A 15,768-nucleotide genomic window follows, 5' to 3' on the forward strand; every position below is an offset into this window, starting at 1 on the left:
GATCCTTTTTCCGGTTTAATGATGCTCTAATAATGTAATTTGATAAAGCCTGACAAAAGCAATTTGAGCTTTTCAAGGAGCATTGTGCCAAAACGTCCATTTAAGGAGACTTTTTACAATAAAAATCAGACGCTGAAAGTGCATTAGATTGTCGTTCCCATGTCTGATTGTCAAACGTCTATTATTCGAATCCCTTGGAGAGTCGCTCTCCAATATTGCGTTTTCGCTCACACTTAACCTTTTAAATATCGCATGCTATTTTTACTTGCAAACTTTGCAGGCCAAAGTCCACCGCCACCTGGTGAGTTTGCAACGCTATGAATCGCATGCTAATTGTCCTTAATGAGCTCCTGTGAGAATAACTTGATCGTTTTGGCACATGATGTTCTAATAAGCAGATGCTAGGTCAAGGGAGAACCGTCTGAATACCAGGTTGGGATTGCAGGCACTTGCGTGATGGTTTGCTGGTGTGTTTTGGAAAGCAGCTAGTTGGTTTGCGTACTAGCGTCCTGAATGATTTCAAGTCTTTGCTCAACCTGTGGAGCTCAGAATGGTTCACGGCCGGTGAATTCTTCAGTGAGAATGAGTCATCCAGAGAAGGTACTCGAGTGCTTTTTGACGTCTCGCCCCGGTTCCACTCTTACTCTAAGGCGCACACACATATCCTTGCCGTCTTCCTTCTTAAATACCGTTGGGTCTTTGACATTCTGGCCTCTTTCCTGTGTGCAGCGCTAGCCGTAGTCTTCTCACTTTCATCCTCTCTGCATGCATCTATTCCCTTTTCTCTGGACTATTCTTTCATGCCTGCCTCTCTCCCTGTGTTCCCACTCTATTTCCTTTCAAAGAATATTAACGCATCTTTTGACTGTCAGCACCTACCCCTTTCAGATTCAGTCGCTTGCTTCGACTCAAGGGGCATTGCTAAATGCTATGGTGGTCGTTTGCTGTGACATGTTTTCTATGTATAAGGATAAATCTGCCTTGGATGCAAAGCTTTTCAGCACATCATCCCTGCCTTGAAGATTGTTTTATTTGGTATACAGAATCATGGCAGCAAGTGTGAATATTCTTTTTCCCAAAGGATGAATCTAGGCTAATATCATTTCAGGCACGGAATCAAGCTTGCATGCAAATTAAGGCGCTGTGCATCGATACATTAAATTGACTAAAAAAGCTTACTTATTGTCCATTTGACTACCCAACAGTCCAAACGAAAATTTGCTCAGGTGTCTCATTTCAGCTGTACCCAACGGATCCCTTTTATTTTGGGCCAGAGTATCAAATCAGCATAGATGGTGAGGAACTGCACTACATATGGACAGAAATGCACTTTTCAACACACTTTTTAAAGTGAATACAATAGATCTGTGACTATGCTAATTGGCAATTAAAGGCCCAAACTGGTATTGTATGCAAGGATAACTACGCCTTTGAATTCTGCAGAGGAATCAAGTTGATTTTTGGTTCAAATAATTGTAATGATTCATTTTGGCAGCCTAAACCATATCTCCAACAAGCCAGCCGTTTATTTGACTGGACAAAATCTGCTCCGGGCCTGTTGGGCAGCTCATCTTTACCCCAAGTAATGGATGTCTTTTATTTGTTCTACAGAATTGTATCAGTAAATGTAAAAACTGTTTCTCCAAAGGATGACCCTCTAATATAGTTTCTGGCAAGGTTTCAAGCTCCATAAGTAAATGCAGTGTCGTGCACTGATACTTTTAATTTGGCCAAAATGATATGATAATTGTCTTTTTGAGCCCACATTAGCCTGAGCAAAAATCTGAACTGTAAATACCAGATCTCTCTTATTTTGGGCAGAAGTATCACATTGGTGTAGATAACTAGTGAGGAATTGGGCTATATATGGATGGAAATATCTAATACTCAAGAAAATCCCATGCTTTTTTTTAAAGTCACATAGATTTGTGATTCACTAATTTGCAATTAGATGTCCAAACAGTTCTTGTAGGAAAGATTTGTTATAATATGCAAGGATAAGTGCACCTTCGATCTCTTCAGAGCAATCAAGCTCATGGTTGGTTCACATGATTGTAATGCTGTGCTTCAACAGCCTTAACTATAACTCCACAAGCTAGCCATTTATTTTGACTGGACACAACTCACAACTCACGCCAGTCTGGCAGCTCATCTTTGCCCTAGGTAATGGATATTTGGTCTACAGAATCACCACAGCAAATGTGAAAACTGTTTTCTCAAAGGATGGCTCGCTAATATTCTTTTATGTGAGGAATCGTGCTTTTCTGCAAATAAATGAGAACATGCAATGCTTTGCATTGGTCCTTTTTTAATTGAACAAAACGACATGCTAACTGTCTGTTTGACCACCCATCAGTCTGCAAAACAAACAACAGATCTATTATTATCTTCCACATTAGTGATATCTCCTACACAAGCTAATTCCATGCACTTTTGTAAAGCGACAGATAGATCTGTTATATGGAAATTGTGTATTTGATTTCCAAAAAGTTATTGTAAGTATTGTCCTTAAAATTGACTAAACCATCATGCTAATTGTCTATTTGAGCACCCAACGGTCTAAACAAGTCTCGTCTGAATTATAACCAGCAGGTTCCTTTTACTCGGGGACACAGACTCGTGTTAGCGTAGATGACATCTGGTGAGGAATTGCGCTAAATTTGGATGGAAATAACTCCACGATACATCAGACAATACCATGCTGTGCATTGGCACTTTTTAAACTGTCAAATGCCAAATGCGTGATATGGAAATTGCCAATTTGATGGCTAAAAAGTTGTTAGAGTTTTACTAAGACATGCAAAGATTCATTTTTGCCAAATAATTTGGGGGGTTTTGTTCTTCTGCTTTGGTGCAGATGGTTGGACTGTACAGATGAACATGCAGTGCTGTGTTTCTCCGGCCTACAAACATATCTCCAACATGCTGATTATTGATTTGACTGTGCAAATCTGGTTTCTTATCAACGCTCCAAATGACCAATGTCTCCACATTTCTTTCTACCACACCAAGCAGAGTTTACCCAAAGGACAACTCTATCGTACATTCATACATACATACAGTATGTTGGAAAATACTGTGCTTTGTTTAGGTACATATTAAGTAGCCTAAGCCAGATCTCCGACATGCTAATCGTCCATTTGATGCAACCCATTCTGAGAGTAAATGCAATATTGAACTTCACAACTCGACTTGACCAGATAATATCCCTCCAAACATAGACACCAAAAGAGAACCATTAGCATTGCATGAAAGTGGCTAATTTGCATGGTGGATAAGAAACCCTTCCCTTTTGTATCCTGGCTGACAACAGTATCAATGAATAATATTAATCGTGGGAGAAATCAAATCAGCACATTAGCTGTCCTCCGTCGAGGCCTTGAGGAGCAAGAAGACCGAAGCCGAATGGTAATTCATGTTGTTTTATCGTCTCAAGTGGGGTTGGGAGATGGCCGTTGTTGTTTGTTCAAATAAGGGTCAGGCCTCTTCATCTCTGGAGATCAAACATCAGAAGGGTGCAGCCGAAAGCTTGCTTCTGCTTCTTTAGAAGGTGATAGAGCAGATCCTTGTTGAAACGAGTTGTAGCTCTCGCTCTGGGCCTTTGCAATACTCTGAATTCTGCTTCCGCTGCAAGAATAATACAACAAAGAACTTGATTGCACTTAGCTTCTTCCATGTTATCTTCTTCTGGCACCTGCCTCTATGTTTTTAGTCCAAATGCTTTAATGTTTAAAATCCCTGCTCGTTAGCAACATGAAATGTGGCAACCTGAAACAAGACTATGAAGGCTTTAACTCTTTCTTTACCACTCGCTAGAGAAAAGGAGCGGCGTAGAATAGAAGTTGGAAAAGGGTCTCACATTTTAATGAAAGCTTTTATTCTTTGGAATAATACGCGTCAATCAAATAGCACCCGTTTTGATCTCATGTTGACTTTTAAGTCTTTAAAGCAGTTGGATACTTGTGTCAGGCCTGGCAGAGAGATCTTCCGGGAATGAGATGTTTCGCTCAGCTTTTAATAGCATTTGTTTCATGTTTTAACAACACATTTGCACTAATCGATCTGCTCCCCAGCCTCTCAAGTGACCCTCTTTGGAAGTGATTGTTATCACAATGGGGCTTAGGCAACAAATCCTGGGTTAAGAGCCCAAGGGTTAATTAGCACTTCATAATTAAAGTAGAGCGACATATTTAAAAGGGTTTTAGACAGAATTTAACTGCACAACCACTGGAACTAATGGAAGTTAAAGGAGCTGCACCATGCAGTGCCTCCAAATTGGATTTCACAGATGCACCATTATTTCAGTATCAATGTCATGCACGTGTGTGAGAAACGCAGGGGCAAAGTGTCTGCTATCGTCTTGCTCTGGTGCTCAGCCGAGAAGCAGCACACAGGGCTGAAGTCGGTCTTTTGTGTCAGTAGGGAAATGACTCACTCGGGAAAGAGAAGACCACATCTCTGACAGCGAGTGTAATTAAGATTTTTTTTAAACCTACAACACAGACTTCAGGAAAAAGGAGGCGTTCTGTACATGGTGTGCGATTTAAAAAGTGTAATTAGGATGTTTGTTTGTCACGCCTGTAACGTCATGTTCTCGGCTGATTGAGGCAGTAACATTTTCATTTCATTCCTAAATGCCTCTTTTTTTCTTTTCTTTTTCATCCTGCCTCGTAAGAGGCGACATAGTATGTAATGTAGCTGAGGCACAGCCACTGGGTAGAGGAGGAATGCTTTGAAGAAAATAACCTGCCTGAGCTTCGCCTTGAGTGGACGGCAGTGGCTGCTCGCCGTGGTTCTGAAAGCACTGAACGGTACGAGAGCACTGATACACTGCTCAGGAAATGTGAACAGGAATCCTCTCTGAAGCCAGTCTTAAAGAACGGGAAGGGGAATTGGTTCACAGGATTTTAGAATGACACCAAAACTAGATCCTTAGATCTTACTTTAATCTGCAGAACACAAAAGAAGATATTTTGGAGACCGGTAAGGCTTAGATGACATTGGGCCCCATTTCTCAAAATATCTTCTACATTAGTAAATCATTAGAATTTGTGTGTGCACTAAATTATTGCTATAGTAAACGCACTAACAGTGGCTATATTTGTTATTGTTTTCAGGATGATGTATAAATCTCCCATGACTGGTTTTGTGGTCCAGGGATACAGTTATATTCAAACTAGATCATTTGATTCTCAATGCATGGCTTACTCATATGTTTTTAACAGCTGTTCGAGCAAAACACTGTACTTGGAAAGGTGTGCGTTTCTGACTATCATTTTTCAGCCAGAGTGGACCGCGCGCATCTCGTATCTGTCTGAGGAGAGCGCGCTATCCAACGGGAGGCGCGAGAGCGCAACAGTTGATGTGCGCGCACGCCGGGAACGCGCTATTCTGTCAGAAAGTCGAAGAGCACAAACTCAGCGCGAGGGCTTGGAGTTCCCCTCAGGCAGGAGTCACTCCACGTCATGCGTTTGTGGTATTGCGCCGGACGCTTCAAAGATGCGCGCACTCCTCGGCCGTTTGGAGACTCCAGCCGGATGCTTATACCGCGGCGCGCTGAAGTTCACGCGACCCTGAAGGGATGAAAACTCTGCTGTCGTCGTCAGCGGGAAAGGCTTCACACGATGACTTCAGACCTGTTGCTGGTTCTCCACATGTCCTCGATCTGACAATGGTTAACTGCTTCAATTCATCCAGCTCCAACAGCACGGCCGTCAGCTCGGATGGGGCTCCGTTCCCGGGGTACACGATGGTCATCCTGGCGATCCTCATGATAACGCTGGTGGTCGTGGTGGTGGTCGGGAACGCGCTGGTTATCCTCGCGTTCGTCGTTGACAAGAGCCTCAGAAACCAATGCAATTACTTCTTCCTTAATTTGGCTATATCGGACTTCCTCGTTGGTATGTATGAACGCGCATTTGAATGCACTTAAGCTGAAAATGCTTGTCGCGCGCTGGTTTCTCGCAGCGCATCTGTGCATGTGAATGTAAGATGTTACACCTCTTGAGAAATGAGCTGCATGTCATCGAGCGACCAGGATCAAAGCGCGCTGGAAATCCTATATACTGTACATCTGATGAGACCCGTGGCTGTGATAGACCCAGATGCGATGCAAAGAAAAGTTTGATAGATTAGACTACGCCTCACTCGATAAAACACGCAAGAGTAGCTGGGGAGTAATGTCGGATCGATCAGAACAGATGTGATCGATGCCTGTCCTGATATTTAGATTCAAGAGTGGCCGATTTGTCCATTTAATAACAGCAAATCAAAAATGCACATTTTTTAATTGTAGAATAAAATGCATGATGCATCATACCAGCAAGTTACCATTCATTGTTGATCATCTCAAAATGGTCTGGTTTTTGTGCATTGCTTTCTCACCCAGTTCTGCAAGTCAGTGTTCACCAGCGTGGCCTGCTGCCAGATGATAAATGTAAATTCTTGAAGCTGCGCTCACTTTCAGAGTGCGATCCTGTTAATAATCCTGATTACACAACCCACATTACTGCTTCGCAGGAAATGAATTCAGAGCGAATTATTACATGCACCACATTTCTCCGCTTTTGTCTGCTCTGACCTCATCTTGTAAACCAGGAGAGCGATTAGACCGCTCCCAACAGACACCACAACGAAACTTTATTTCCTCCGAGGAAAACAAACCAGTAAGTCAAACCCCCAAATGGACCCGCATGCTTATTTATCAAATCCTGCACTGGTCTAATTTTCTTTGTGCTTGTGAATTTTCACTAGATGCAGTGTGGAGTGTGTGTTTTTCTCATTTGCTGTCATTACATTGTATTTGTGTGTGTTATGTGACCAGTTATAAGCCAAAAATGCATTGGGTGGGTTGAAATGATAGATTAAAATCATTAGGATACTAGAGATCATGTTCCACGAAGGCATTTAGTAAATTTCTGACCATAAACATATTTTTTGTTTAGTGACATGCATTGCTAAGTCCTCATTTGGACAACTTTAAACACATTTTCAAATACTTTGTGCATTTGTCATCAATGGGAAGCTTGTTTATTTATGCATCACGATGAATGAATCTTAATTGTCCAGCGTCACATGCTACCATTATACTGGGCAATAAAAACCCAACAATGGTTGTCCTAAAGCTAATCAGATCCAGATTTGCCAGACATTTTTATCATTTCCAGTAATTGAAAGCGATTGGGGATCCAGTTCGTTGCCGATTTTCAGTATTGCATTTATATAAGTATTAACAGGTGACTCAAGACTCCAATTTCCCAACAAGCCATGCATTTTATATCTTATTTTTAGACCATATTCTTGGCATGCCTACCTAGCCAATCAGGTTCTGAGGTGTAAAAAGAAATGATTACACCCATTCAGTCTGCAGCACCAAGACACAGACCTTCAGTCCTCTGCTGCTCTGTGGCGCCGGCACCATAAATTATTGGCTTGGATTAAGAGTGCATTAAGAGACGAGATCCTATCTGCAGTTCATTTCGAGATCTGCGCGGGCTCCCGGTCTATTCACCGATCCCTCTCCACCTGCTCGAGTGTTTATTTGCGGCTCACAGGCATTAGCGCTCAGCCGATGTAGTGCTCGGTGGAAGTTCTTTGAAAAAAAAAAATAAGACGAGAGATAGGAGGTGCCGCTCTACCTGAAAACGTGCCCATGCAGTTTAGATAAAGAGCATAACAAAGCACCGCTTTTTTCAGGCAAATGCCAACCAGCTCGGAAGCTCTTCATGATAGAGCCGCGGCTGTGTATTTGACAGTATGATAGATGTGAAATCTCAGCGTCCTTCGAGGACTAGGCGGCGATAAGATTGCTGTTTTGTATGCCTTTGTGAAAAAGCTTTCTCTTGACGCTTCTAGGTGCGAGGTAGAGAGCTCAGAGCGTTCCCTTCGCAGCTCGATGGCTTTTTGATAATGGCTCAGGTTTATCGGTCACATCCTTCGTGACATGATCCATTGATTTTCTGCTCTGAAGGGCCTATTATTTCCTGACCAGGAGAAGCGTGTGGCCATTGATACCAGCCGAGGTCGGTTTATAATACTGTAAAATGTGATGTGTCTCTCTTTCCAGGGGCTTTTTGCATCCCAGTCTACATGCCCTATATCTTGACGGGCAGGTGGATGCTGGGCCGTGGACTGTGCAAGCTGTGGCTTGTGATGGACTACTTGTTGTGCACCGCTTCCGTCTTCAATATCGTCTTAATCAGCTACGACCGCTTCCTGTCCGTTACCCGAGCTGTAAGTACCAACACCCAATTAGTCTACTTAAGGTAGCAGTCAGTAAATGTCAGTACAAACCTTCAGGTTTTGTTTGCAGTGGAGAACAAAATGAGAAATGACGGCTACTGTTTTTACAGAAGATGAGAGCGAAGGTTTATCGGGCTGCAGATTGGATTAAACAATGCATTCTGGAGAATCCGCTCTTCCAAAGACGAAATCCTAGTCGTTTTTCATCAAAAAATAAACCAGCCACGTGCCTTACAGAAGCACTTCTCGAAATCTTGGCCCTTTTTTATGTAAACACCTCATTTGTTTCGAAGAGAAATTTGCAGTGCGTCATCCGAGACTAAACTCGTAAGCAAAAGCAATTTTCAGCCAGTGTTTGCAACACGTTTTTTGTCTACAATGTCAGAAACGTTTAATGTTCTTCAAATATTCCGATTGTCGTCTCCCACAAACCCGGTGCCTCAGATGATGCACTGCAAATTTCCCTTTTGTCTGAAACAAATGAGTTGTTCACAAAACCCACAAGACGCTGAAGACAGTGTTATTGCAATCAGATGAATAATAAGCGAATGACTTGCTGCCCCGGCGACAGATCTTAGATAAGAGCGGCCCACCAGACGGATGAAGCTCGCATCCTCTGTGGATCCAGCACTCAACTGCTTTATGGTCATGAATTTTTCAGTGCAATTTACTGCAAATATCCGCTATGTTAGTCACGGACGACATCATCAATTTATATTCATATTTCATATTGAGTCAACCTTAAGATCAGTGGGTTATTAAAAATCCCAACTTGGGCTCTGTTCCAAAACCAGTCGAGCTGCCTTGCTGTCTCCATCCCAAATGAAACGGACCTCACCAAAGGAATAGTTCAGGCAAAAACGAAACTTCTGTCATCGTTTACTCACCCTCGATTGAATGTCTTTGTCCTGTCGAGCACAAAGGAAGAGATTTACAAAAATAAATATGTATTCGGCTCTTCATGACCACTTCTAATATAGACAAAAGAAGTCATTGGGGACCTAAAACAACCTGGTTTTAACAGAACAAAGACATTCAAACAGGTTTGAACAATTTAAAGTATATACACTTCAAAATAAAGTTTACAAAGGAAGGTTTTCACAGCAATGCCTTGAAAGGTTCACTTCAGGTTCTTCAACCAACCTTTCAGTGAGCCGTTCTTAAAAGAGCAATTCGTTCTTAGAGTTAAGAACATTTGAGTCATTTAAAGAAGCTTTTGTGGATATATTTCCATTAACGTTAAAAGGCTAGTTCACTCTGAAATGAGCATTTTGTCATTAATTATTCACCTATATGTGGTTCCCAGCCCATAAAACCTTCGTTCATCTGCAGACAACAAACGAAGATATTTCTGGTGTTATATATATGTTGGCGTCCAAACCTTCATAGACAGCAAGAGAGTAGATTGTTGAAAAAATGGTGGCTGACATCAACTATTTTACTGATGTCCTCGCTACCTCTCTAGGCCTTGAACGAAAGCTCTCGGATCCCATCAAAAATAACTTCCAAAGAGGAACGACATTTTCGGGTGAACTAACCGTTTAAGGATTCTTCATGGAAGCTCTGGTGCCAAAAAAGAAGCTTTATGTTTAAGTTTGTAAAAACCGCTGCCGTAGGCTTTGTCCGATTCATTGCAGTGTAATTACGATTCTTCTCTCTCAGAACAGCTTTTGCGTCAGAAGTGCGTAGACAATGCCTTAAGCTGCTTCCTACATGGGTAACTCACTAGAAGATGGGTTTGTTTCGTAACGAGTGTAAAAGGTACAGGAAGTACTTTTTGGTCCTGTATTGCACTGCGGCGCTGTATTGTTGCATAAGTGTGTTTAAGTGTCTTTCTCAGTTGTCTAGTGGCTCGACTGGATTCTGGTTTATGACTGGCATGCTGCAGACAGCTACCCAGCGGTTCTGTAATGACTCACGGGGAGCGACTGTAACAAGCTGGCCCTTCTCCTGACCTTTACATCCTGAGAGAGGCCTGTGATGAAATCCACACGGCTGAAAGTCCTATCTAAAACAGGCACCTACCCACCAAAATAAAACCACATAGATGTGTCTTCTGGGTCACAGCTTTCTAGGGGAAAAACAAGTGCACTTCCATAATGTACTCAAAGTGCTCTAATTAAAGTACTAAAAATGATTCTTTAACACTTTGTTGGATAAACTTCAGTGTACTTAACTGTGAAACACCATGAATATGCTTTTAACATACTATCTCTGTATTTAAAAGTTACCTCTTGTAGCAGGTAAAAAACACAAGTACACTTCCATAATGTTTTTGCGCACAAATTTTGTGCTTAATACACTAGACACCATGAATATGAACTAGAATGCACTTTAACATATTACCTTTGTATTGACTTAATACATTTTTAAAATATGTGCATTTTAGTACATATTCATGGTGTCTCAAAATAGCAGTTGAGTACACTTAGATGATCTTAGGTTTATTTTAAGTATATGAGTATATGAAAGACGGATTCAAGTGCACTACAAGCGGTAACTTAATGTGTTATATCTGTAATAAAAACATCTTTAAAGTGCATTTTAGCTCATATTGTGTCTCAGAATAGCAGTCGAGCAAAGGGAGATGTTAGGATTAGCTTAAAAAGTACAAAATACAGCACTTTAAGTGAATTATGGAAGTGTACTGAAATAGTTCACTTTTCGACCTGGGGAGTAAAACCGAAAGCAGACATGCTACTAACTTAATCTCTTTCAGGACCGAGCTTTCTTATCCAATGGCACTACTTTATGTCTGAAGACGTAATCAAATATGCGCTTCTATCTTTCCCTCGCTGGCAGGACGTTACGATGAATTGGTTCCTTCGGATGTAAAAGTGTAAATTTATCTGTCCAAGTTTAATGCCGTCACTCTAATCAAGACTCATTCACTCGAACGCGTCGTTTTTCGAACGGGATAAATACCGTTCTGATTAAATTATTAATTATACAGTCTGAAAGTTATATCCTTTAAAGTAGTCACCCGTTTGGATTGCTTTGTCTGCTTTTTGTTCGTAGCTCGTTATGGATCTAACCGGTTTCGAAGGAGTAGCTGCCCATCGATTAACTACTTTAAATCACGAGTCGCTTGTCGAGTTTTGGATCTGAAGTGGCTGTGAGCTTTGAAAACCACGTGGCTGCACACCAGCTCTTCTGGTGCCATCATAAAAGGAAGGAAGGGGAAGGAAGTTCAATATTTTTTTCCATTCAGCGCGTGCATTGATCTCCGTTGCAAACAGCGACGCGACGTTGAATTTGGGTTCTCGAGATCCTTAAATAAGCTCTCTTCACATTCAACGAAACTGTTGAGCAAAATAAGCTCGCAAAACACGGGAACGATGCCCTACTGTGAAAGACGAATGCGCCGAGAGAAAATGGCGTTCGAGCCCCTTTCCCAGTCCTTTAACGGCTTTTGACGTTCCAGAGCGCGGTTTGGGCAAAATTAGGAAACGCAAATATTGATTTCCTGCGGAATATACGGTATCCGAATTGTTAAGAAACATTAAGGCATAGATATGCGCCACAATGGCAAGTTCACGAGATCTTCCAGATGTGTTGAAAGGCAATTTAGCTGCTTGTGACTGGATAGCTGCTGCATAACTTTTAAGAGATTACGCAACGCCATCTCAGCAGTTTATTCCGCCGCGGCTTCATGCATTATGTATGAAAATTAGCATATTTTGCGAATACATTTCTTATCCGGCTCTTCCGCGGTACTCATTGTTTAATGCCGTTACTTCCTGTTGACAACACGTCTATGGGCTTTATCTGAGATCGCTTTTGAAAGATTACGGAGCCGTCATCTGTCATAAACGACAAAGTTTAATGCTTTTCAAACCGCAAATGTCATTTCAAAAAGACTTAATAGAAAGTAGAGGTTCATTTGATAGTATCAGTGGCATTTGACAAGCTCGTCTGGCTTTAATTATTCTCCTTGGTGGTGAATTATTTAAGTCAGAGACTGTTCTTTCCTTGAGTATGATCTGTGCGGAATAAGGTTCAGGTAAGGTAGTGTGTTTTTTTGAAGAATAACATGATAACAATCCTCAAATTTTGAGGTCAACGTATATTTATCCACACTGACTGTGATTATTTTAGTGCAGATTTGTGCCGATTTTTAGTACATAAAAATTTTTAATGCGTTTTTAATAATGAAAAATGTATTCTCTTTATTAATGTGGAAACAAATAAGCATTGATTGTACATTATTTAAGTATTACAGCAATCCGAACTCAACTGATAAACGTGCAACAAACAAATGCAACAACGCTATTTTACTGTATTAAACTATATTACTTAAATGGCATAATTATTGCATTTTGGGGCGAAATATATATAAAAAATTAACTGTATATAAAACAGCTTCTCATTTATTAAAGCTTTTCGAGTGGGTGGCACGTAAGAATTTAAATGTCAACAAAACGTCACCATCTCCAGTGTCCTAAAATCCAGCTGAAGACGTTAGTAGGTGTGAAATGCCGTGATGTTTGTCTGAGGTAGTTACCGATATATCCCTCACTCCCCACTGACTCTTATTTGCTGTAATTTCAGCTCTGAAATGGCATTAGTTCATAACAAGAAAACACCCTTGAGGGCTCCTGTCTTTTTCGAACAGATGATTCCTTTCTCTGGTTGTCATCTTTCCAATTGTCATTTTTAAATGACTGAAATGAAAAGTGTTTGGGGCCGGACTCTAGAGAGTGAGGTGCTTCGGCGAAGACAGCTTTATTGTCACACTTCCCATCAGCGGAGACGATAACGCTTGTCAATTATTCATTGCCGTATTTTACAGTTAACTTCAAAGCCCTCTAAATGATCAACGGGGTCGAATCTTTGACGTTGATACTTTTTTATGCGGTAAAAGCTCTTTTAGAGTAATTGCCAGGACTTTAAATGGGCGGAAACTGTTTCAAATTCGAACAAATAAATTAATAATGCAAATTTAATTTATGAATAAGGTTTCATGTAAATTTCGTACAGAGCATTCAAATAACCTGAAAGAATACTATGTTAATATTTGAACATTTGGCCATGTGCAAACCTTTATTTTGAAGTTGCATTGTAGAAATATGATGATGTATTATCCTGTGCTTGCATAGTTTTATAAATGATTTGTGTTATAAATCTACTGAAATAATGAGCTCGTGCTTAACCTGACCTTTTGCTCTCAAATCTCTACTCGTTTTGATCAAATAAACGTCAGAATGACTTTAGTAATATTTCCAGATGAACACTGAACTACAGCTCAGCTTTACATGATTCTCCATCTATTATATTTCAGAAAAGTCTGTCTTAAATCTGTTCGTCATGGTCTTTTGAGGAACATTTGTTTCCAGAGGCTTTATCTTTGCTGTTCCTCATCAGAGAAACGATCCACATAAGCCTCCAAAACATCTCATATCTTCTGAGCAACGTTTATTTCTCGATCTCTCAATCATCATTGGATTGCGTCGTATTATGTTTGGATCACTTCAATCTTATCTTACTAAGACTAATATTGCTGGAGATGTAGAGTGAACACCGAGCGACTACTCGTAGAGAGAAATGAAGATGTTTCTAAAAAATGGTATGAGGGGAAAAAAAATTCAGTCATGGTGTAAAGTGATTTAGTCACATGTCTTGATCTTTTATTAAATGTAAATTGTATTTTCGTGTCATCAGACTAATTGGACGCGCCGATTAACTTATAATAGCCACATTAGTCGGACTGGTCCAAATCATTAGCTCACAGTGTAACCGATCAGTTCTGCAATGCAGAGATTGGTTCTTTTTCCTCACAAGGCTCTGAATCCTAGGCTGCGAATTGAATAAATCATGAAGAAGAAGAGGCAGTCACACAGTGTGCAAAGACTTTATTGAGTGCGATAGCTGCCAGGGATCACTCCCCCACCAATTTATGAGTCTGAACTCTGGCTATTTTATGTGTCTCTCTCGTTTGACTTTAATCTTTGGTCTTATTCCACAGGTGAGGTACCGAGCCCAGCAGGGCGTCACTCGTCTGGCAGTGGTCAAGATGTTGGTGGTGTGGGTTTTGGCATTCCTCCTCTACGGACCAGCCATCATCTTCTGGGAACTGATGGTAGGAGAAAGCATCGTTCCGGAGGACGAATGTTTCGCCGAGTTCTACTGCACCTGGTACTTCCTGCTCTCCGCGTCGACCTTCGAGTTCTTCTCGCCGTTCATCTCCGTGGCCTTCTTCAACTTCAGCATCTATCTCAACATCCAGCGGCGGAACCGGAGTCGCATGGCGCACGTGGAGGCCGAGAAGGAGGACGGCTGGAGGGTCATCGACGGACAGGCCTCGTCCGTTTTCTTCGTCAAAACGCGCAAGGTGTCCTCGAGCGAGCCGGCGGCCGTTTCGGCCGTGATCGAAAACGACGAGGAGGTGTCGCCGTCGTCCAGCGGCGACCCCAGCAGCACCCACTCCGTGTCTTTGACAATGAAGACGACCATTAAAAAGCGCGGGTTGCTCGGCGGCTGGGTAAGGACGCGCATAATACGAGCGCAGGAGGCGTCAAATCCATGCGCCCCCTGCAGGAGCGGAGGACACGCGCGTCTCTCGAGAGATAAAAAGATTGCCAAGTCCCTGGCAGTCATCGTGTGTGTTTTCGGGGTGTGTTGGGCGCCGTACACCCTCCTCATGATCATACGGGCGGCCTGCAGCGGTAGCTGCGTGGAGCACCATTGGTACGAAGTCACTTTTTGGCTCCTTTGGCTCAACTCGGCCATCAACCCTTTCCTCTACCCGCTGTGCCACAGCAGCTTTCGCCGGGCCTTCGCCAAGATTTTGTGCCCCAAGCGGCAGTCTGTTCGACCACACGAGGAAAGCCCTTCCTGCCAGTGACAATCTGACAGCAACAGAAGGGATTTAACACACTTTCACGCTGAATATTGAAGGATGAAATAAAAGCACCAAGGAAATCAAGAAAGCGAAACATTTCTGCCCAAGCAAACGGAAATCCATGTCATTACTTGATGGAGTAGCATGTTTTGTTCTTCTTTGATGAAGCATATGATTCTCCTTTTATCGATGGATACAAACAGTGCAGCTAACGGTGTTTTTTTTATTTTTGTTTTTGTCTATCTCTTGTCTTGCAGTAACATAGGAGCGAAGTGGTTTCACTCGTAACGTAAGTTGCATGTTCTGGGACATCTGTGGTGAAAAAGTGACGCAGCTCATGTTCAGAACATATTCGATTGACAGTTTCGCTCATATCTGCATTATTCCTTCGCCACTGTATATTCCACTCCATCGCACGCTTCAGCAGAGCGAAAAGGTGATTTATGGAAGGCGGCATTGCAACCTAAACACACGTCGTGCTCTGCCACTAAAAAACACGAGACTCTGAAATCTGTATCACCCGCCATGGACGAGATTGAAACTAATAATGTTTTTGAATGGCAGTTTTGTGGAATCTTTGTGTAATGTGAATTAAGTTATTGATATATCAGTTTACAATAATGAAATGAATGAATGCATTTTAAAGGAATAATACACATATTTGTGGATTGTCCAAGTATTTATGT

General features: G+C 41.7%; 1 protein-coding gene across 1 annotated transcript; it reads left to right on the plus strand.

Moving 5' to 3' along the window:
- The first annotated feature begins 5,092 nt into the window (after positions 1-5,092).
- LOC122327129 (histamine H3 receptor) lies at positions 5,093-15,757 on the plus strand. Its single transcript, XM_043222313.1, has 3 exons — positions 5,093-5,900; positions 8,066-8,232; positions 14,207-15,757. The coding sequence occupies exons 1-3, from the start codon at positions 5,582-5,584 to the stop codon at positions 15,083-15,085; spliced, it is 1,365 nt and encodes a 454-aa protein (XP_043078248.1). The 5' UTR covers positions 5,093-5,581; the 3' UTR covers positions 15,086-15,757.
- The last annotated feature ends 11 nt before the right edge of the window (positions 15,758-15,768 follow it).

Source organism: Puntigrus tetrazona, chromosome 22 (genome assembly GCF_018831695.1).
Source record: "Puntigrus tetrazona isolate hp1 chromosome 22, ASM1883169v1, whole genome shotgun sequence".
In the NCBI taxonomy this organism is placed as follows: domain Eukaryota; kingdom Metazoa; phylum Chordata; class Actinopteri; order Cypriniformes; family Cyprinidae; genus Puntigrus; species Puntigrus tetrazona.

What these genes read in the sequence shown, in the direction of transcription:
- LOC122327129 (XM_043222313.1), top strand. Translation starts at nt 5,582, where the DNA reads ATGAAAACTCTGCTGTCGTCGTCAGCGGGAAAGGCTTCACACGATGAC. An exon ending in TATATCGGACTTCCTCGTTG is followed by an intron (nt 5,901 to 8,065) that starts GTATGTATGAAC and finishes CTCTCTTTCCAG; the next exon opens with GGGCTTTTTGCATCCCAGTC. An exon ending in TCCTGTCCGTTACCCGAGCT is followed by an intron (nt 8,233 to 14,206) that starts GTAAGTACCAAC and finishes CTTATTCCACAG; the next exon opens with GTGAGGTACCGAGCCCAGCA.